This window comes from Erithacus rubecula (assembly GCF_903797595.1).
Source record: "Erithacus rubecula genome assembly, chromosome: 2".
NCBI lineage: Eukaryota > Metazoa > Chordata > Aves > Passeriformes > Muscicapidae > Erithacus > Erithacus rubecula.
Window position 1 is genome coordinate 92,550,921 of NC_136685.1, and position 22,398 is coordinate 92,573,318.

Below are 22,398 nucleotides of genomic sequence, written 5' to 3' on the forward strand. Positions count from 1 at the left end.
ACTCACTGTCCTCCCCTGTGCTGCTACTGCAAATAAATTCACCAGCTTCTATCTTAATAGCTTTCTTTAGAGCCAGTGCCACACTTCACACCCTATTCTGGACCCTCTCCAACAAGTTAATGTTTTTTACTGAGGAAGGTGAGTAAAAATGATGAGAGTATCCTTAACTAAGGAGCCATAAAATTCTGATAGAGCAGTTATGTTCCCAGTGAGCCTGAAGGAAATCCAATCAATAGTTATGAGGTTGAGGCTCAATTTATGGCCTGAATTCATCAAGCATAGTCATTCTCCATTTTTGTACAGGATGCTTTTGTGGTTCCTGCTGAGCAGAGGAATATAAAGTCAGCAAAAGCCCTTTCTCAACAATTCCCCAGGCTTTGTCATTTAAGATAGCTGACTCTACAGAGGTGGTGATCAGGGTCCTATGATCTATTTGAAGGCAATTTTTCATCATATAGGACAGGCTGTACCAACTTATGTCTTCTGAGAGTCTCAGGCTTGGAATGGTTTCACAAAGAATAAAAAACAAAGTTATTTTGAATCTCTTTAAAATTTGACACTGCAGTTATTCATTTTCCTGCAAAGCATTCCACAGCCAGAAATGGTTCAGTAGCATGTTCTCCAAAAAAACTTTGTAAATGCTTTTTGTAGACCCCTTGCAATAGAATTTTCAAGAGGGAGGCTGGACTAATTCTACATTTCTAAGCTCTCTCTGTGGAAGAGATTTTCCCATCTGCTTCCAGCAGAGGTGTGATCTCTTTAAGTTTTGAAATTGGTTTTTAACGACAGAGGCAGACAATGAAATTTCATCCAAGGGTTTTATCAAAACCTCCATAAAAAAAGTCAGATCTTTCCAAAGCCTGAAATAAATGCAAACTTTATGTAGCCACCCCCACCACTGACATAAGCATAGAATAGACAGAAGCTTTTCAGATGGAATGGAAAAGCCATCTCCACTTGGTTTAAGCCACCTCCTGTATCTACTTGTCAGTCAGGTTAGCAGGAGAAAGTTTTAAGTATCTGAAGTGACAAGAGTATTTAGTAAATATACAGTAAGGTCCTAAGTGGAGACGGCTCTAAATTAACACTTGACACATATATTTTGTGATACTCATTCAAATATAATTTCTTAAGGGTGCTTTTAAGTCCCCAACTCTTACACCAGGCACAGATCCATAGGCTAAGCACCTGGACCTGCAGATGATCTTCATTGTACAGATTCATTCCTGCTTTGGCTATGTGCCAGTGGGTTTTATGGAAATTCTCCTTGGTATAGCCTCTGCATCTAAAAGATCCCTGTAAATATCTGCAGTGGTTAACGGGACAAAATGAGAGAGAGTTGGACATTTTTAGAGACATGTAAAAAGTCCAGAGAGCTGAAATGCCCGTGGTGGCTTTTCTGACAGCTCATGGGGGGCTCTGGGAAGCCAGAGCTGCTGGTGCTTTCCCAGCCCTCTCCTTGCAGCTGGATTTCCCCCTCCTGCCAGCAGCTGCAGTGGCAGGAGACAGGAGGGGTTCAGGAAAGCCGGGCTGTTACCTGAGCCAACAGCGACACCCAGGGCTCCACCAGCACAGGCAGTCCCTCCTTTCATCTGCAGCCCCGTGTCCCTGGAAAGTATTCCAAGGTTCAGCCCTTTCTGCCTTCCTGAATGACTGCACTTATTGAGAAGGAAGAGATATTTTGCTGTAGTAATTTTATCAGTAGAAATCATGTATACTGTGCTGAGAGTAAATTAGATCAGCCACATCTATATTCCAATGAGCATTCACACAAAGTGGATTACATTCTTTCATCTCCATCAAAACAGTAAAGATTATGTTATTTGCTTTCAGCTAAGGTTGAGGCAGACAACTTATAAACCTCCCATTCCTGCTTCCTCATTACTGCAAAAAATCTCACTGAGATCACACTGAAATTATTTCAGTAAGCTTTTGTTGAATAAATGCACAAACAGAGATTAATATTACACTCAAGGAGTATGTCACCATCAAAATAATAGGTACAGGCTCTGTAACAGTGAACATTGAATCAGACTTTTATTAAAATGACCCTAAACAACCCCTTGAAGACACACACCTGAGCAGACAGTGGTAAAATAATTAGAGAAGTAAGAGAGAGCCAGGCATTAATGTCTCTAGAAAAAACATTTCAATAGAAGCAAGAAAACACCTTAGAATTGATCAGCACAAAGGGTGTGCTGAGGACAACCCAAATCGCACAGGACAATTACAAAGCACAAGTGTGTTTCCCACTCCCAGAATGCAAAAGCCCTGTCACCAGGGTACAGCCTGCACAGCTGCTGAGGTAGTTTCTTGTTCCCTTTCCAAGCTCAGGCCTGCTTAGATCCAAATGGAATACCAGTTCCTCTCTGGAGGGCAGAAGGCAGGTCAAGTGAAAAAGCAACAAAGCTGAACAAGTAGCAAATGTTGTAGACCAGCAATTGTAGTTTTAACCACCAAGCAGAGAAGTTAGTGGAGGGGAAGGGCATGGATGGAGTCCAAAGTTTCTTTTCTATGCTCCAGCTGAGCTGAGGTTAATTGAGAAGAAAATAACCAAATGAAATCTGCGTTGCACCAATATAAAGCACAAAGGTGCAAAACACTGATCGTACTGTGAAACAGAACATGAAAATTTACAGTGCAGCAAGCACAGAATTAAGTAGTCCAGGAACCACAGTGATCAGGCTTGGCAGCACCTGAGAGCACTTCTGGTCACTCCTGGACAGTACTGTGGGGTCTCTTTGAAAAAACAACCATCCTTCTCTAGCTGAAACAAACCATTAAGCAGTGCTCCAAAAGTCAGGACTAAAGTGCCTGAAGATGCATCCAAAATGTGAAGCATCTCAGATTCATTCAATTCTTCTGAAAATGCACGTTTTAGTCCATAAATCTGCTGGTAGCTTTGTCTCTGTGTTCTGAAGGATTTATACTGAAACAGTTATCATTCTGCAGGTCTTTTCAAGGAAAGATGAAGCCAGCTTCTGTGTATTCCTGCCATGGCACAGTTGGAAATGGGATATTTGCCAGGAGCTCATACAGTCAACATGAGACAGTCGCTATAGGTGGCAGCTCTATAGCACTGGTTTTTCTTTGCACTCTTTTTTCCTTCAGAATTTGACAAGAAAGGTTATCTAAAAACCAATCTACATCTTGATAATCTTCAGGCCACCGCAAGTACTGACTCCTCTGTAAGAAGTTTCGAATTGGTTTGTGTTTCTTCAGTTGATACTGAGAAAGTGACCCAACCACTACCATAATGAGGACGTCCTTCAGGTCACAGAAATACCTGCTCTGGGCAAAATTAAAGGCTTCCACACACCACCCATCTTTGAGAAACTGCCTGGTCACAACACAAATTGTTTTCCTGCTGTTCCAAATGGCATCACGGATATTGTTGATATGTTCTTCCCCAGGCAAGAAATCTCTTTCCTCAAAACACAAGGTGAATCTGTTTTTATCAAAATACTGTGAATCCAGATGCTTCAGCAAAGAATTCTGGACCCATTCAAAGTCATTTTTGCTGAAGCACAGATAAGCATCATATTTGTATTCACTTTTATCTGCTACCTGTGGTTGGTTGTCTATCAGTCTTTTGGTGATGGTTTTATACCAGATGAAACAAGTCCCCCGGCAGCGAGTAAAAATGATGGCTGCCACCAGAAACACGAGACAAATGACTGAGGAGATGATGCATAGTGAGAGTCTGAGTGTCTGCTGGAGTTCATCTTCATCACAGTCATCATATGTCAGAAATGACAGGGGTACCCCTGCAAAGGCAGGGGGGTGCACACAGTACCTGTCAGACTGCGAGCCAGCCAGGGTTACATTGGTTTCATTCAGCCACACCAGCAGGCTCTTTAAAGCACAGTCACAGACAAAACTATTATGTGTTATATCCAGAATACGCAAAGTCATAAAGACTTCAGGCTCAGGGGAAAACAGCTGGTTTCCAGATAAGTTTAGGTTTATTAGGCTTTGTGGGAAGAGCCTAGGAGAAAGATGAGACAACAGGTTGGAAGCCAGGTTAAGTATTTTAAGAGATGTTAGACCTCTAAAAATCTCCTCTGGAAGAGCACTAAGGTAGTTGTTATTCAGATATAGAATCTGAAGTTTGGGCAATGCCCCAAACACATCCAAACATAAATCTCTCTCCCACACCAACTGTAACATATTTTCACTTAGATCCATGAATATTAACTGACTGTTTTCTATAACATTATTACTTTTCCTACAGTAAGAGAACCGGTTCTGTTTTAAGAAGATGTACTGCAGATCTCGAATTTGGAAAAGAATATACAGGTCACCTAGGTCTGCCAACCAATTTCTTTCTAAATCAAGGTGTGTTGCAGTTAGTCTTTCGTCAGTTACAGACATTAGCTTATTGTCACCTAAAGAGGCAATGGTCACCTGTGGAAAGGAAGGGAGTCTTTTTATGGCATTATCTCGGAGATCAATTATTTTCAGGTTTCCTAGTTGCGTGAATGCTTTGTTATCAATCATCCCGATATGATTTTGCTGTAAATCAATATACATTACATTATGTAGACCCTCAAAAGTATAATCGTACAACTCGCCCAAAAGGTTACTTGAGAGATTGAGAATTTGTAGGTTACCCAAGCCAATAAATGCTTGCCTTTGGATTTGATTTATCTTGTTTTGGGAAACGTTCAGTGATTCCAAATTACCAAGACTTTGAAAGACTAAAGGATTGAGAGAGAAAATGTAACCCTTTGAAAGATCAAAGAACCTAAGGTTACTTCTTCCTAGTCCTGCAAAAGTAGAATTATCGGGATTTTTTAAGTTAGCAAAGCCAACTCCTGAACCCATTATATGAGGGCTAAATTGTAAAGAATTTATTTGAGTTCCTTTAATGGCTGTACAGAAATATTGGACCTTCTCTGTGCTCCAGCCATTGGTACTAAGATCTAGTGAGTTAAATGTAATATTTTTGAAAGGATTGGGGCACTTGGCCCAGGCCACATCTTCTGTCTTGTACAAAGAATTAGAATCAAGGTTAAAAAATAAAAAGTGTTTTCCTTGGAAGCTGGTAAGATTGATTTGACAAAAGTTGGATATCTTGTTTAATTTCAGGTTCACACTTTTCAAGGCTGTTAGATTATAAAATAAGGGATGGGGGTGAAGTTTTGTGATTTTATTGTATGAAAGATCCAATTCTTCTAATGACCTCAAATCTTGAAAGTAACGTTCTTCCAGGATGGAATCTCCAAGGCTGTTGCCAAAGAGACGGAGGACAGTCACACTTGGCAAGCCTACAAAAGCATCAAGATCCAGTTGAAGAATCTTATTGTTTCCCAAGTCTAAGACACGAAGATTTGGCAGGTTCCTGAATGCTCCTTTTCCTATGGTAACAGGAAAGACAAACTGTCCTCCCATTTCCAACAGCCACAAGTGCTCCAGCAGTGGAAACGAAGTCGCAGTCACTTGTCTGATATAGTTGTAAGTCAGGAAAAGCTTCGCCGTATCCTTTGGCACATCCTTTGGAACATCTCTGAGGTTGCAGAAAATATATATGGAGACTTGGGCTTCTGAGTAGCAACTTCTAAATGCACATACCCCACTAGCTAGTGACAGGCCAAAGACAAGAAGAAGCTGATGACTCAACATCATAAACCTATGAGAAAAGAAGTGACAATAGTGAGAATTAGTTCTGCAGTTGGCTGTCTGTGCAGTGAGTTTCAGAGCACATTTCTAACAGCTGTAGAATAGAGGACTAATGTCATCCTAAAAGTGGCTTGTGATTTGGAATTTATCCTTCCTCTGAAGTCTGACAAGCATAACCTGATAGGCTGTTTGGTCAGAACATGCATCCCAAAAAGATGGGAGGACCTAATAAGTAAGTCTCCATTATGTTCTTTAAAACCCTGCCAGGTAAGAGTAAAAATCTTGGCCTAGCTACTTAATCTGCACCATGGAACTGGTAATATTGGTGTATTAGCTTAACTCCTTAATTAGTCTTTCCAAAAAGACTAAAAGAGTTTGGTTGTTCAGATAAAGTGCAGCCACCCAGGCATCTCAACAGAGCAGACAAATGCCTCTGTTTCCTTCAGATTAACCCAATAATGTGAAATTGTTCTGGAAACAGCTGAAAATAGTTTTGAAAGTATAGCCAGGAACAAGACTAAAAGTGATAGCACAACAAAAAAAAACAACAAAGACCAACGAACAAACAAACAAACCACAATCCCCCCACCCCAAAAAAGAACAAAAATGCAGTAGCCTGAAATTGTGCTGCAAGATTTCATGTTTTATGAAAAACTACATTTCCCAAAGTGTAAATTCCTAAGTTATAAAAAAACTGTAGCTTTCCTTTTTCTGATAAGGACTGAGAAGAGACTGAGTAAGCCAAGTTACACCCCACAAAAAAACTCTCTCTAAATTTGCCATCTCTTCAAAGCAATGAAAGGTTCCATTGTTTAATATATTGTTCATTTTCTAATGTTTGTGAGTACTTTGTTTTTTAAATAAACAGGTTTTGTCCACTTTTCTCAAAGGAAATTTATGTTTCCTGAACTGGTAGGGAAAAGGTCTGTTTGAATTTGCTTTCTAGAGGGATCCCTTCAAAAGTTTCCTCCCAAATTTGCCGTAAACCAAGACAGACACACAGAACAATGTATGCAGCTTGCTAATGAATCAATTTATTCCCACTCTGTATTTTCCTTGCATTATGCCATCTGTCTGCCTGTAACCCTATTTATCTGAGACAAAAACCTCTTCAAAGCAAGGAGGAGCTCATTCATTGAGCATGGTAAAGAACAGAGCAAATTATTAGCCCTAAAGTGGTTGTTTATGTGGTGTAGATCAAAATAACTTCCAACCTTCTAACTAAGATTGCAACCATCTGCTTCTGCTTCTAGCCAAGCATTTATTGAAATGAAATGATGACCCAATGGATGAATTTTTGTTTCCTCCAGCACAATCTGCTTAAAGATTGGTAAGTGTGAATTCTTGTAGAACCAAACCCCCAGCAGCCATCTAATGTCTGCAAAGTAGATCTACTTCAGAGAGGAAAAAAGTGGGGCTCTGAATGATTACTGATCTGATTTGTCCTCTTTAAAGGACAAGTGCAAAACTCTATGCAGATTATAGCACTATTAAATTAAATATAAATTATGCTTATTGCTGCCAAACAATGGGATTCCTAGGAAATCAGAAAGTATGTCAGTAGAAGCCACTATGACATTCCCACTGCAAATACCAAAGGAAAGATCCAGCAAATTTTTAGAGACTCTCTGCTCCACAGAAAGTACAAGGATACTGCAGTACAATCCAGTCTCATAACTGGTATGATCCCACTGTATCAATTTTTGGTGATGTTCTCCAAGCCATCTGATTATATTAAAACCTTAACTTGTAGCAGCTTTGACTGCTGGAGTGAGTCTGCAAACTTTCACCCTAGAGGCCCAAACACTAAGTGGGAAACCCACATAGCTCACAACTTAAAATAATGATCCTGTCATTTTTAAGACAATCTCATGTACTTGAGACAAGCTCTGATCCTTGAAAGTAAAAGAGATTAGGGATATAAGATAAGAGTTGATTTCTGAAGTCCTGGCATTCAAACTTCATTCATGTTTTGTCTCAGTAAGGAATTTAGGATGTGCTGCAAAAGAAATCAAATTGCAGGCAGTGAGTATCAAAATTCTCTTTTATTGAGCATAGTAAAGAACAGAGCAATTTATTAGTCATAAAAGCTGTTCACTGTTGTACTTTAAAAAAATCATGAAGAAATGTTAACTTCTTCTATGAGGAATAATTCCAAGTACTAAAATATAACTGTACTCACTGTCCTCTTTTTGACCCAGCCTAGACCTGTCACTTTGGAAAAGGACTTTGTAAGCAGTAAACTATATAATGTTTGTTGTGACTACAAAATATTGCAGGTTATTAAAAAAGACAGCTAAACATACAGCAGGTCATTCAAGATCTTGTTTACTTTTTTACTTTGCTTGAACCATGGAAACCAAACACCAAGTTACCCTTTTTAATATTTGATAACTATTATACTGCTTCTTCTTGACATTTTGATATAAGGTGTTTAGCACAAATAGTTTTAAATTACATTTATCTTTCAGACATTTACATTTTCATCCCAGAGGAGATGGCTGCTTTTAAGTTTGGGCAAAATTGCATCATTGCATCATTAAAAGCAGTGACAAAGAGAAAATACTTTGAAAGTCAATGTTTAATGGATACGTGTACAATAGACAGCTAGGAAAACTCTGAATGTTTATGGAGTGTAAGAATTAGAAAATGCTGTTTTTAAATTTTAAAATGTAGTTTGATTATTACTATGAGATTGAAAGAAAATGGGGAAATGTTTTTAGACACCTTTACTTTTACATTGACCTGCTTTTCCACATTCTTGTAAGCTAAAAAAACCATATAACAATCTTTCAGCAGTTGTTACACTCCAACTTTGCTCTGGTTTAGTAACAAGCAAGATTTCACTTGTAAACTCTGTGCTCCCTTTCTGCCTAAGTTATTACTTTCTCCCCTGAATCCATGTGCAGCAGGGGGATGCTGGCAGTAAGAAATGCTTCTTACTGTTTTCATGAAGACAGCAAAGATTTGTATTTTATCAGAGTCCCATCATGTAGCAGTTTATGCAACCCTTCACCACTGTACATTAGCATTTAAAACCTTTTGGGAAGAATATTCTTCCCACAAAATGAGGATCACCTCATTCAATTACATCTCTGAGCAGAGACATGGAGGTGAAGAGATGTGTAAATGCTTAAGAATCACAGAGTCACAGAATCTTTAAGGTTGAAAAATACCACCAAGATCACTGAGTCCAACCTTTGACCAAACATCACCATGCCAACTAAACTGTAGCACTAATTGCCAAGTTGTTTCTTGAACACTTCCAGGGGTGGTGACTCCACTATCTCTCTGGGCTGCCTCTTCCAGGGTTTAAACACCCTTTCAGTGAAAAAATTCTTCCTGAACCTCCCTGGTGGAGCTTGAGTCGATATCCTCTTGTCCTGACAATTACAGAAAATTTTTATTATTGAAAACTGGAGCATTGAAGTTCAGAGAACCAGAGCCCAGCATGTGAGATTTTTGTTTCCTTCTACTGCACTGATGTTGGAAAGGGTAAGCAGTAAAAGGAAGGGAAAAGTGGGAAGGCTTAGAGTCATCTGGAATGACCTTCCATACGGTACTCACTGTTTTAAAACCTGATTTTGCTAACCTGGTTTCAAACCACAGCAAGAGAGGATGGGAATTGGCAGTACCTGAGAGTGGATGCTGTAGCAGTGCCTATCTCAGCATGGCTGTGTTTGCCTGAGGACACCCAGAGACACTGTCAGTAAGCAGGGTCTAGAGTAAAGCTGAAAGAAGAGCTCAGACTGTCTCTTTTTGTTAGTCATGCCAGAATAGCAGCTCTCTCATGGAGATTTAGAAAGCACTTGCTCCCCTTTCCACACCCCCAACAAAAATGCACTGGAAAAGCTGCTGTGCAATTGCTGCCTAAACCTCATGAAAATTCACCTGAATAGACAAATGTGTCTCAATCTTCTTCTTCAGATCTTGGGCACCTTCCAGCCATCCAAAGGAGTCTCTCTTGTGCAGTCTTCTCTTTATATTCCTAGGTCACAATTCTGTAGGGAAATGAGAATCATTCCTTCTTCTTGGAGAAAGTACAAAACAAAATAACATTGTCTGATGCCCTAGTATCACTTATATTTTCCTCACTCGTTGCAAAAATTATGATTATCTTTCCCAGATGCTGGTGATATTCACTGACTGTGAAGGACTATTTGTATTTGGTGCTTGGTAAAATTTCTCAGAAAAAAACCTCAAAGAGCATCCTTTTTCTTAGAACACCCACTGACAAGGTGTTTGTATTATCTATTTAGGCCACATAAAAAGATCTTGAAAGATATACTGCAAAAGAGTAAGCATTTATTCTTGGATTGGTCAGATAAAGGCTATTTTGAAAATTTGTATCACAGCTGTTATCTGATTAGATCAAATCTGCTTACTGAAACAAAAATAAAGCTCTAAGCTTTCACCTGGGCTTTAGGCTATCATAATATATGCATCTGTGCTCATAAAAAGTTGTGCAGTGTAAACACACTCTTTGTCACAGGGCCCCTCTAGCCAATTAAGATCTAAAGAAGAAACTATTTCCTTCATCAGATGATTAATTAATGTGCCACATCACACCCTCTCAGCCTCTCCCTTAAATAGCCAGGATGCTTAAATCAAATATAGTATATTTCCTCTTAAAATCAGGAAGCATCTTACAAGGTAATTGACAGTTTCTATCATTGATGGAGAAAAGCATAAGGGAATAAGCATTTAACAACCAGAAGGACCATAAAAGCCAGTACTGGTTTGGGTGTAATGCTCTACTTCCTGTTTGTATTTATTTGTTTGTTTTGATATCCCATCAGATTATATGATGAGATGCAAATACACAAAGACAGATGTGATTCCACTAATTATAGTGTAACAGCTTTTTACAAGAGAGCAGTCCCCAGAAGGATAGGGAAATAAACTTGAAAATAAAGACTAAAACAGGTTGTGGGCTGTTCTGTGGAGGACAGGACTAAATTGGATAGGCAGAGAGAGAGTGCCCTAGCCCCAGACCTCAGCTTTTGGCCCTAGCTCAGCTGTTTTTAGCCTCTAGCACTGCTGAGCAGGGCCAGCCTGCCCCTCTCCCTGCCCAGCAGCCAGCTGGGTTTGTTCCAGCAAGGCCCCAGCTCTGGACAGTGGTCCATGAGCCAGCCCAGCTCTGCCCTGTGTGTCACAGGACATCATGAAAGCAGAAGGAGTCTCAGCTGGGCCTCAGAAATGGACCAACAACCAGGCTTTCAGGTCCTAAGGGAACAGGGCTTCAGTGATGACAGCGAAGGTTCGTTTGGAAGTTTGGGGTTTTTTGTTTAGTGGAGTTTTTTTGTTTTTCCAAATGTTTTGCTAATGTTGTTTTCCAGCAGTGACACTCATTCAAAGCTGCACAAACCATGTGTGTGCAGTCACAGTTGCCACTCAGGTATTCCTACCTCACATCTTGAGCCCATGTTTTCCTTGTTCTTTGAAAGCTGTCATCTGAGAACTGCCTGTTCTCACTAGAAGTCACCCTGGGAAAGAAAAAGTCTCCTTCCTGTTAGTTTCCCTTCCCTTTTTGCTATAACTTTGGACTGTGTTTTTCACAAAGTGGATTTAGCCCAGGGACACAATGTTCTTTTTTTTTTTGTGCTTGCAGGATAATTAGAAGCAGCCAGGATTTAAGCTCTCACCTGGAAAAGATCAAAGAGATAATAGGAAAGGAGTCTTAGGAATGCCAGTCAAGTTTTTGAGTTACAGGAAGCCAGCTTTCACAGATGAGACAGAAATTCTTCAAGAAGCAGTGAATTCTTGACAAAATGGAAAAGCAGCATTCAGACTGTAGCTCCTGGGGGCATGAGCAGAGCTCTGTACAGTTCTTTATAAAGTTCTTGCCTTTTTATAAAGCTCATCAGTGCTGTCATGCCTGTGAAACAGTTGTCAGGCATAAAACAGTGGTAATGGTTTGGTAGCCTGAAGTCAGCAAAGATGAGGAACAAGCCAAAAGGAAATGGCATGGTTATCACTCCTGCACTTCTGGGACCAAATCTGGGCACACTATTTATTAAAAAAGTATGGAACCAAATTCCTGAATGTGTGGAGCCAAATGGAGCAAATTATAAGAGATGCCTGCTTTTGCAAGTATTTTTTTTTCACATGCATTTTAAAAAAACAACCAAAAGATAACAAGCTGCAAATGTCCAGTGAGAAAAATATCATAAATATAATGCAAAGAAAGATAAAATCTGCCCAGCTTTTTAGATGAAATTAGAAACCTGCTCCAGACTTTTCTGGAATTGAGATGTTAGAATTTATTTGAAATAGACTTTAGGTCTGAATGAATTTGAGTTTGCTCTTGGTGGTGGAGAAAAATGTGAACATTTCATTCACTAGTATGGATGACAAAACCCTATACTGTCAAACCTGTGAAGATGTATCAAGTGAAGAAGATAGAAAAATAGCTGATACCCCTCCTGAAACCATTCCTGTGGGAGGCTCTTGGTGAGGGAACTCTTCCATCAACTCCCAGCTTGGCAGGAGCATCCCAGGGCTCACCTGCACATAGATCCCACAGCAATTGCTTATCTACTTGATATTCTCTCTCTATATATATATATATAATTAATTATCCTTACACACCATAGTCCCAACCCAACCAGGAAGAACAGCTGTAACACAGGCTAAGCTGCATGAAAGGCATTTAGAGTGGGAGCAGGAGATTGAATTACACACTCCATGCAGCACATCTAGAAAAACATGCACCTGATTTCTGAATCCATAAAGACCTGCAGTCAGACACCAAGGGACTGCCAAAACAGAAATCCCCAGGCAGGTTATATTTTAAATTCTCTCAATACCCAGCTCTTTCCAGAGAGAAAGCCAGCTATGTCTTTATTTAGCACAACAATCTGCCAAGTAAAACAGCTACAGTCAGCTCTGTTTTCTTCACAATGTAACATCAAACCCCTTTTCACACTCATACCCACTAACTGTGGAAGCATTGCTTATTTTGGACTGGAGACACTCTCCTATTCTGTTACAGCTCTTCCAGCTGAGAGAATAATGTTCAAGATTCTCTAAATCAAATACGTGTTTCAGCCTAATGAGGGGTTGGGGCATACTTTATATGGGGTCAAGGGAGGGAAGGGAGATCTGTTCTGGACTGCTTCCATATTCTGATCATGCACGTGTTCAACCCAGAAACCATCCTTAGAGAACACTGTGACCTACCTTGTGACCTGCCCTCTAGTTCCTGTCTTTCACCACCTTACTCAGCTTCTGAAAGCTGTTGCTTAACAGGAGCTTCACAAGGAAGCCAGAGGAGGCCAAAAGGAGCGTGTTGCCTGCTAAGAGGAAGACACGTCTCATTCAGCTGCGGGCAGAGATTTGATGGACTGAACGCTCCCATGACCTGGGTGAATGCTCCCAGCGGCAAGCCACGGAATTGAGGAAATACAGCAACAGTTTACTGCTCCATTTTACAACTCAGCTGTGTTTTATGCTAGGTCTGAGCTAGAAGCCTGCCTACCTGGCAACACCTGTGCCATGCAGCCCCATTAGCTGCTGGCCACTCAGCCCTGCCAGACCTGGGCAATGCTGGGCGTCTGCAAAAACAGAACACTGCGTGTTCAAATTCTCAAGTAGTGAGGTCCAGGGTGGGACTGCTGAAATCCCACAAACTGGGCTCTTCAAAGACCAGGGGCAAGTCTTCCCAAGTCCCACCTTCAATGCCTGTGTGCCTCCTAGGGACTTTGTACCCCACCCATCTACCTCTTCCCCCATGAAAATACTGCAGCAATCCTAATCCGCCTGGGGGAAGGGGGGGGGGAGTGAGTCACAAATGTTTTGAAAAAAGCGAAGTGCAACCCTGCTGCCAAAACATTTTTCTCAGGGTGGAGAACCTTATTTCTCGGCGGCTTAGAGGGACAGAGGAAAGAGGGGCTCGAGGGTGGGAAGAGAGGGTGAAGACCGAGCCTTGGAGAGCCGTGGGCTGTGAGGGACCCGAGCAGGGACGGCTGCGCTCTCCCCCGGCCCCGAGTCCCGGCGCCACCGCACAGCAACCCGGCCGAAAAGGGCCGCCTTGATCCCCGCCTTGTGCCTGCATACACACCGGCCGGCCGGAGCGGGACAGCCTCCTCCACTTGCCGGGAATGAGCCGCGGATCCGGCGGGGCGAGCGCCGCCCCAGGAAGAGCGGGAACCAGCCGTGGAGCCGAGCTGCGGAGCCGGGCTGCTCCCTCACGCAGGACGGGAGCGAGCTGTGGAGCCGAGCTACTCTCTCACGCAAGGCAGGAGTAAGCTGCGGGGCCGGGCTGCGGGGCCGGGCTGCGGGGCCGGGTTGTGGAGCCGGGCTGCGGAGCCGGGCTGCGGGGCCGGGCTGCGGGGCCGGGTTGCGGGGCCGGGTTGTGGAGCCGGGTTGTGGAGCCGGGCTGCGGGGCCGGGTTGTGGAGCCGAGCTGCGGAGCCGGGCTGCGGGGCCGGGCTGCGGGGCCGGGCTGCGGGGCCGGGTTGTGGAGCCGGGCTGCGGGGCCGGGTTTCTCCCTCACGCAGGGCCGCAGCGGGCAGAGCCAGAGCGCTGGGGTCCGCCGCGCTAAGGTGCACAAAGAAGTGATGATTATGTGGACGTGGAGCGAGGAAAAAAAAAAAAAATACCTTAAAGGTAGAATCGTCAGTGAAGAGGCACTGGAAGGTAAATTCCCCAGCAGAACGGAAATCCTCCCCAGCTTTCCAAGGCTCGTAGATAACGATCTCTAGAGCCCCAAAGAAATAAGGAAGTGTTGGAGCAGGTCCAGATGAGGACACAAAGATTCCTATGAGGACAGGCTGAGACAGCAGGAATTGTTCAGCCGGGAGAAGAGAAGACTCCAGGGAGACCTTAGAGCACCTTCCAGTACCTGAAGGGTGCCCACCAGAGGGCAGGAGAAGGAATTTTTACAATGTAGTGAAAGGACAAGGGTGAAGGGCTTTAATCTGACAGAATTTAGATTAGATCTGGATTAGATGTTGGGAAGATATTCTTCACTGTCAGGGCGGTGAGGCACCAGAACAGGTTTCCCAAAGAGGTTGTGGATGCCCCATCCCTGGAAGTGTTCATGGTCAGGCTGGATGGGGCTCTGAGTGACCTGCTGCTGTGGAAGGTGTCCCTGTCCATGGCAGGGGTTTGGAACTGGATGATCTTTACGGTCCCTTGCAGCCCAAACTATTCATAATTCCTTGGGACAGGGTCAGGCCAAGGAAAACCAGACTGAGGGAGTGTAGCCAGAGCACAGGAGGAGGCTTTTATGGGCTTTGCTGCATTTTAATCTACAGGAGATGATCAGATTGACTCATCTCAGTCTAAGAAACGTGAACATTTGTGTTTGCTTGATGCTTGAGCTGTTTCTTCTGGTCTTTTTTCAGGTGGAAAGAGTCAGCACATCTGTCTCTTACCTCCAGTACAGCTGACTCTCTGATCTGCACTTAACCCAAGATAACTGTGAGCAGGTGATCCTCCACTCACATTGTTATCCTGTTTCTAATGGCCATTATATTCCATTTCCTACATTACCTTATACTAAGTGGAATACTTAGGCTTCCTAAAGAAGTTAGGATTAAATGATAGATCTGGAACTGTAGAGATTTATTTGTTCGTTACTGTAATTCTTAGAGGGAAATCCAGGAATGAAAAGGGGACGTAAATGAGAGGACAGGGTAACTTTTATTTTTCAAAAAATTATAGTAATTTAGGTTTTCATGTTATATTTAGGTACAGTTTCTGGAAATTGATGCTGTTTGAAAAAGTGACCTCCTGTGAGCTAACTCTTCAGCTCACTTTTGCATATCCACAGGAGAGAACTGGGGATTGCATGGGAGACATGGGAGCCTAAAGCACTGGATCTACACTGCACACCTTGTTAACCAAACTTAATAATCCTAATGTCCTAATCTGGACAGCTGGAAATGCAGCACTGAGGGCCATGTTTTAAGATTATTAAATAAAATCAGTCTTGACTCTCTTGGGGTTGCATGAGTCTCAACCTCTTTTGGAATTACGCACCCAAGGCTGCTCTTGTTCAGAAGTCACACCAAGTTGTGGACCTTTCTCCTATCCAGATAATTCCTTCTGGAGCCCTCCTCTTCATAATAGGATGTCAACTCTGCTTCTGTCCCTAAATTCCCCTTGTATCCCACCAGACAATGAGAACATCTGGACAGGAAATTCTTATTCTTTCCTGCTTAAGCTGTTTGGCTTTCTATGGAATCAGCTGGGCCAGAGATGACACCAAAGTGCCTATTTTCACACTAATCTGTGTTTTGTACCTTTAATTACTTATAGTTATGTCACTAGAAAGCCTAGACCTCCAGGGACATTGCAACTACAAAGGGGAGCACTTCATGTAATCTCATTACACTGGATTACAATCACTTCATTTCAGAATTTTATTTCTTTAATCTGAATTTCACTTCATATTAAGTTCACCCCAATCAGTTTGTTTCACTTTGTTCTCTGACTCTGAGATTTTTTTTTCCTTTCATGTAGGGAAATTCTTCATTTCATGAAAGGAAATGAAATCTTGCTATTTCAATGATGAACCTTTCAGCAACATTTGGTCCATTTCCCTGCCCTTGAAATCTTGGGGGGAAAAAAAGTTTGGAAATGGAGTGACTAAAACCAAATGGACTGCAGTGAAATGAGCTGCAGTTAAAAGGACCAAAATTTGGCAGAATTATACTTACTGAAATACCAAAATCAGGAAATGAAATAAAACAAAAAGATAGGAAATTAAATTATTGAAATAAAATGCTTAAAAAATAAATGGAAAATTTTGCAACTAAATGAAAATAACAAAAGGCAATGGGATTATATGACTGATCAAAAGTGTGCTGCTGCCTTCTAAAGTTGTGAATGTGGTAGGACTTCTCCCAGACCAAAGCTGTCAACACCTAAATTTTTCATTTAATTCTCAAGTATTCATTTCCTCTCATTAAATGGAGAATTTCTTTCAATGAAATAAAATCTTGAATTCAGAAAAGAAAGTGAACAAACTCTGATCAAAGGAGATATGATATTACAAAATGCAGTTGAACAACAGAAAAATAAAATTTATAAATAGAATGACTACAGCTTAATGCATTGGGATGAAATGAGCTGCAGTGAAAGGGACCAAAACTTTTCAAAATTTTACTTAATGATGATATGATAAAATAAAATGCAATTGAAAGATTGAGAAAAAAAAGTATTTGGAAATGGAATTACTACAACCACATGGATTGATATGAAATGAGGTGTGGTGAAAAGGACCAAAGCTTGACAAAATTATAGTTACTGAAATCCCAAAATCAGTTAATGAAGTCAAATGAAAAGACAGGAGAAGAAACTGATGGAATGAAATGCCTAAAAAAGAAAGAGGAAATTATCCACCAAAGCAAAAACAATGAAATGGAATGGGATCACAGAACCACAGAATTAATTAGGTTGGAAAAGACCTTTGAGATTATCATGTCCTACCTAAGACCTAACATCACTTTTATCAACTAAGCCTTGGCAGTGAGTGCCACAGTCTTTTTTAAATACATCCAGAGATGGTGGCTCTATTACCTCCCTTAGCAGAAGATTCCAGTGCCCCATCACTCTTTCAGTGAAGATTTTTTTCTTGATGTCTAACTAAAATTTCCCCTGGCACAGTTTAAGACTGTGTCCTCTGGTTCTGTCAGTTGCTGCCTGGAGAAAGAGACCAACCCCCCTGACTACAGTATAACTTACTTTCAGTAAGTTGTAGAGTGATAAGGTCACCCCAAGTCTCCTTTTCTCCAGGCTCTCATTCATTCCTCACAGGGTTTGTGTTCCAGCCCCTCACCAGCCTTGTTCCCTCCTCTGGAATTGTTCAACTGTCTCAATGTCCTTCCTAAACTGAGGGGACAGAACTGGACACAGCACTCAAAGTGTGGCCTCACCAGTGCCAAGGACAGGGGAAGAGTGACCTCCCTGCTCCTGCTGGCCACATATTCCTGAAACAGGCCAGGGACCATTGGCCTTCTTGGCCACCAGGGCACACTGCTGGTTCATGTTGATGCTTTAAGTTTTTGCTTTTATGTTTTTCAGATTCTGTACTGCATTGGTGTGTGATACTGAACTTCATATGAAGTGTTTAACAAGTTCTCTTCATGGTTTAGTTAGACAAAACCACCCTTTTCCAGCCTGAGAACCAAGGACACCATTGCAGCTTCAGACCCATAAAGTATAAACAGCAAATTGAGGAGAGCAACTGGGAGGATGGGACTTCATAACCTGAAGCTGTAATTGGACAATTAACCCAAATATATAAATGGACCAAGACTTGTAAGAGTGTGAAAATTCGTGACCCTCTGGGAATCCAATGTGGATATTTTCTTGATACTCCCTCTTGTTTCACTAAATATTGAAAACTCTATGACCACTGTGCCCCAGACAGCCTCCAAACACCACATCTCCCACCAGCCCATCTGTGTTTGCAAACAGCAGGTTGAACATAGTCCCTCCCCTGGTAGAATTACTCACCAGCTGTGATAGGTTGTCCTCCACACACTGCTCCCAGCAGATACCTGCAGGTTAAAGTCACCTACAAGGGCTGGTGATTTTGAAACAGGCTCCAGTTGCTTACAGAATAAATCACCTCTTCATCCTGGTTGGGTGGTCTGTGACAGACTCCCACCAGGATGTCAGCCTTCCCCCTGATTCTTACCCATAGGCACTCAACCTTATCATTATTAATCACAATGTCCATTGTCAAGAGCCTCCCTAATACACAGAGCCACCCCTCCACCTTCTCTCCCTCCCTCTCTCTTCTGAAGAGCTTGTAGCCATCCACTGCAGCATTCCAGCTGTGTGAGTCATCCCACCACATTTCCATGACAGTGACTATGCCATAGCTTTCCTGCTGTACCATGGCTTCCAGCTCCTCCTGTTTGTTTCCCAGGCTGCCTGCACTAGTGAACATGCACTCCATCTGGGCTGTTGATTTCACCCCTGACTCTGGCTTACCCTCCTTGGGCTTGTTTCTGGAGAGCCTAGTTGAATCCCCTTCCCCCTTCAAACCTAGTTTAAAGCCCTCCCAGTCAGCTCCACATGGACTAGAATCCTTTTGCCTTTGTTATAGACGGAGCCCATCTGGCTCTAGCAAGCCAGGTGTCATGAAGGTTGCCCCATGATTAAAGAGCCCAAAGTTCTGCTCATGGCACCAGCCCTTAAGCCACTTGTTGATAATGTGGGTTCTCCTGTTTCTTTCATCATTTGTCCCTGCTACTGAAGGGACTGAGCAGAGCACCACCTGAGTTCCTGCCCCATCAACCCAGAGCCCTGAAGACCCTTTTAATTGCCCTGGTATTCTTCTTTTCAATCTCATCATTGCCAGCCTAGAGTATCAGCAGTGGGTGATAATCAGAGGGCTGAATCAGCTTAGGGAGTCTCCTGCAGGTATCCCATACCCAGGCCCCAGGGAGGCAGCACATTTTCCTGTGGGATGGGTCCAGTCAACATACAGGGGCCCTGTGTTCTCCTCAGCAGGGAATGACCCACTACAACTATCCTTCTTTTCTTTTTAATGCTAGAGATATCTCTCTGACAGATGAGGTGTAATTGGGAGGTTCTCTGGGCAGATTATTTTCTTTGATGGCACCTGGCTGATCCTCTGGATCCAGAGCCTCACACCTGTTCTGGAGCAGTGCCTGAGTAGGTGATGGGGGTCCAGAGGAATGTTTATTACCTCCCCAAGTAGGGACTCATTTCCTCTCCCCTTGATCTACTAGATCTCCTCATTTTGCCTGATGGTCAGAGGCATGGGAGTCCTCTGACTCCTGGGGGGCTTCTTTCAGGGATGGAAGGGTGAAACTCCACCAGCCTATTTCTCTTTCACTTTCCTTAATACTCCTTTGCCTTTCTACTTTCTCCTTAAGCTTGCCCCCAGACAGAGAAGATTGTTCACTCACAGGTGTCTTTTGCACTGTCTCCTGGTACTACTGACAGCCTCAAACAATCCTTACAGGAAGAGCTCTGTACAGACATGTCCTGTTTGGGTTGGTACACTTTTACTAGCTACAGCTTTTAATCATTTGGAGATCATTGCTGGGAAAAAACAAATACCCCAAAACCAACAAAATCCCAACATGAGAACCTCACAACAAGGAGGATGACTGCAACCCAGCCTGCTCACCTTGCCTGAGTGAAGCACCATGCCACACCCCTGTTTGCCATAAAGCTTTCTTTAAAGCACCTCTGACAGCCCCTTCCTGAGCCTGAGTGACTAACAGAGGGAAAGGGAGCCACTGCTCAGGTCCCTTTTGGAAGCACCTCCAATGGCATGGGTTGGGGTGAAATGAGGTGCAGAGAAAAGGATAGAACCTTGCAAAAATTGTACTCATTGAAATAGTGAAATCAGGGAATGAGTGAATTGAAAAAACAGGTGTAGTAATTGATGACATGAAATTGTGTTAATGCACAACCTCTCTGATGTCTAGGTTATATTATACTTACATTAAATCAGGAGAGAGATCTGGTACTGAAACAGTCCTAAGGCCACTGAAAATGGGACCTTGAAGACAAGTAATTTTGCCAAATTTGGAATAGTATGTTTAAACAAAACACAGGGAATTGTAGAAAGCTAAATATAGGAAAAGTCCTATACAATTCTTCAAGGACCTATGGGATGTTAGAGGAGCATCTGGAAGCAAACTGTTTTGTGCAAATTTACAGTGTGAGGAAATGGTTGTGATACTTATGCTTAGAAATATAACTTATTTTCTTTTTTGGTCCTGCTTCTCCCTTTTATAGTTAAATAGAGGAAACTGGACACTTTAAGTTCTGAATATTTTCAGGATTACTCTTAGCTGTAAATAATAGGAAAAGACAGTAAGGCTGTAGTAAATATCTTTTCTACTGAGTCTACCAATACAGCACCTCTTTTTATGCGATGACAATAAGAACATCATGATTTAACCATGCTTGCCCCCAGTTCACAGGACACAGATATCTGTCTGATGTAGATACTTCACTTATAATCCTGCTGTTGCAGGTGGGAAGCACCTCAGGTTTTGTAGATCCTGTCAGCCTGGGCCTCCAGCTGTTTGCCCATGTACCTAAAAGGCTGAGATATTTCATTTTGGCCTTACTAAAACAAGGTCTGAAATGCTGACAGTTTGGTTGCCAGTGAAGGCAGTTCCAGTTTGTGAAAACTTCAGAAGGGGCTGAAGCAGCAGGTAAGTAGTACTGTTATCTTTTCATGGCTATAGTTTTTGAGAACCTTTTTGTTTAATACATAATGTAGATTACAACATGGAAGCAATGTATTCACTGCTGCTTGTTGTACAGTCACCTGCTGCTAACAAATGGTCATGAATTTATACATGTGTTTCTTTGCAAAAGTTCTAAGTTGTGGTTTAAAATCCAGCCTGGAACTTTTTTAGGGTTGGTGCATTGGCTGATTTGTGACTGAACAATGCTTGCACACCATTATTACGACTGAAGACTTGCTTCTGGATTAAATATTTTTGATCCAGTTATTAAAAGCCTCCAGGCTTCACATGCATAAATCACAGGACTTTCTAATAAGATGCCAAAATATTCAGCTACTGTGGTTGTTCTCTCTCTCAGAAAGAAAAGAAACAGCTAAGTTGTTTGTTAATGAAACTGTATTTTCTGTAGCAGTGTGCTGACACCTTTCAGTGCCTTCTAGCACAGAGGAAGTAATGTAATTCTAAATGATGCAGATGAGCATGTCCTGCATGTTATATTTTGACCACAAAAGGCACACCTACACAGCCCCCTCATGCTGTTCTGTCACTTGAAAGAAATGATAGAAACAAAACCAAAAGTTGTCTCCCTGCCAAGGTGTCTCTGTTAAGCACAGACATGTTTCTTGCTCCTCCCTTGTCTTATGCAAGTCACATACACACAGTGAGGTAGACACCTAGCAGTCACCAAAAGGGATTAGGATGGAGGGGATAAAGATTTCCTCTCCAATATGCACAGGAAAACACCAAAAACCAGGAACAATTTCTTACAGAATTTTCCTATCTCCTAGATTTATGCAACTTCTTGAAATTAAGCACAGATAGACCTAATTTTAAGCATGTTACTAATTTAGCATCTATGCAGGTTCATTTATAATAGATCAGTAAATGCTGTAACAGGTTTTGTAGTTATTTGTCTCACATTTTGATAAAGACTGCAACAGGTTAATAGGCTGTTTATTGCCATGGTTTATCAACAGCTATGGTGTAATCTACTGATGTGCTCATAACATTTCCAGTGTATCCCACCCCATTTTAAACATATTAATACACGAATAACATGCATTCTTTATAAGCCTCCTTAAAATGCAGCCAGGATATAGTCTTTATTGAAATAAGAGCCAAACAGGTGCTCTCTCCTGTATTTAATGGAGTGGATTTAATACAGGAAAAAAAAGTGCTTCCAGCCAAAATCAGCCCCTTGTGTGTGCTGCTTGTGCAAATGACATTTGCCAGTTGTAATGTACTCAGCCTATGAAATTTTAATAGCCACAGAAGGTTATCTATGGCGAGTGACTAATACCTTCTAAATTAAGACCTGTAATTGCACTCCAGTGATTAATGCATTAAATTACCCATTTCTTACATGTAAGACACCAAATGGGGATCTTATAGTACTCTGAGCTCACCTATAATGTACAATAGGCAGGTGAAATACATGAGTATTTCCCCCAGGCTCCTTCTAAACCAGGCTTCCACCCACACAAGATCAACACTGTAATAAGGTCATTATTTCTGGAGGTGCACATTCTCAGATCTTGCATAGGTTATGCCATTAAGTTCCTTTACCTTATGAGTCCCAG

General features: G+C 42.0%; 1 protein-coding gene across 4 annotated transcripts; it reads right to left on the reverse strand.

Moving 5' to 3' along the window:
• Window positions 1-2,454: 2,454 nt before the first annotated feature.
• Window positions 2,455-13,794, reverse strand: TLR5 (toll like receptor 5). Of its 4 annotated transcripts, XM_079299251.1 has the most exons (4): window positions 13,685-13,794; window positions 11,268-11,422; window positions 9,514-9,623; window positions 2,455-5,632 (listed from the first exon to the last, which is right to left on the reverse strand). In XM_079299251.1, the coding sequence occupies exon 4, from the start codon at window positions 5,626-5,628 to the stop codon at window positions 3,040-3,042; it is 2,589 nt and encodes an 862-aa protein (XP_079155377.1). In that variant the 5' UTR covers window positions 5,629-5,632; window positions 9,514-9,623; window positions 11,268-11,422; window positions 13,685-13,794; the 3' UTR covers window positions 2,455-3,039. The 4 variants fall into 4 exon arrangements, with proteins under 4 accessions (XP_079155377.1, XP_079155375.1, XP_079155376.1 ...); XM_079299249.1 differs by lacking the exon at window positions 11,268-11,422; XM_079299250.1 differs by lacking the exon at window positions 13,685-13,794 and having other exon boundaries at window positions 11,268-11,633.
• Between the last annotated feature and the right edge of the window lie 8,604 nt (window positions 13,795-22,398).

Coding starts and splice junctions, on each gene's coding strand:
- TLR5 (XM_079299249.1), bottom strand. CDS start 5,628: ATGATGTTGAGTCATCAGCTTCTTCTTGTCTTTGGCCTGTCACTAGCT.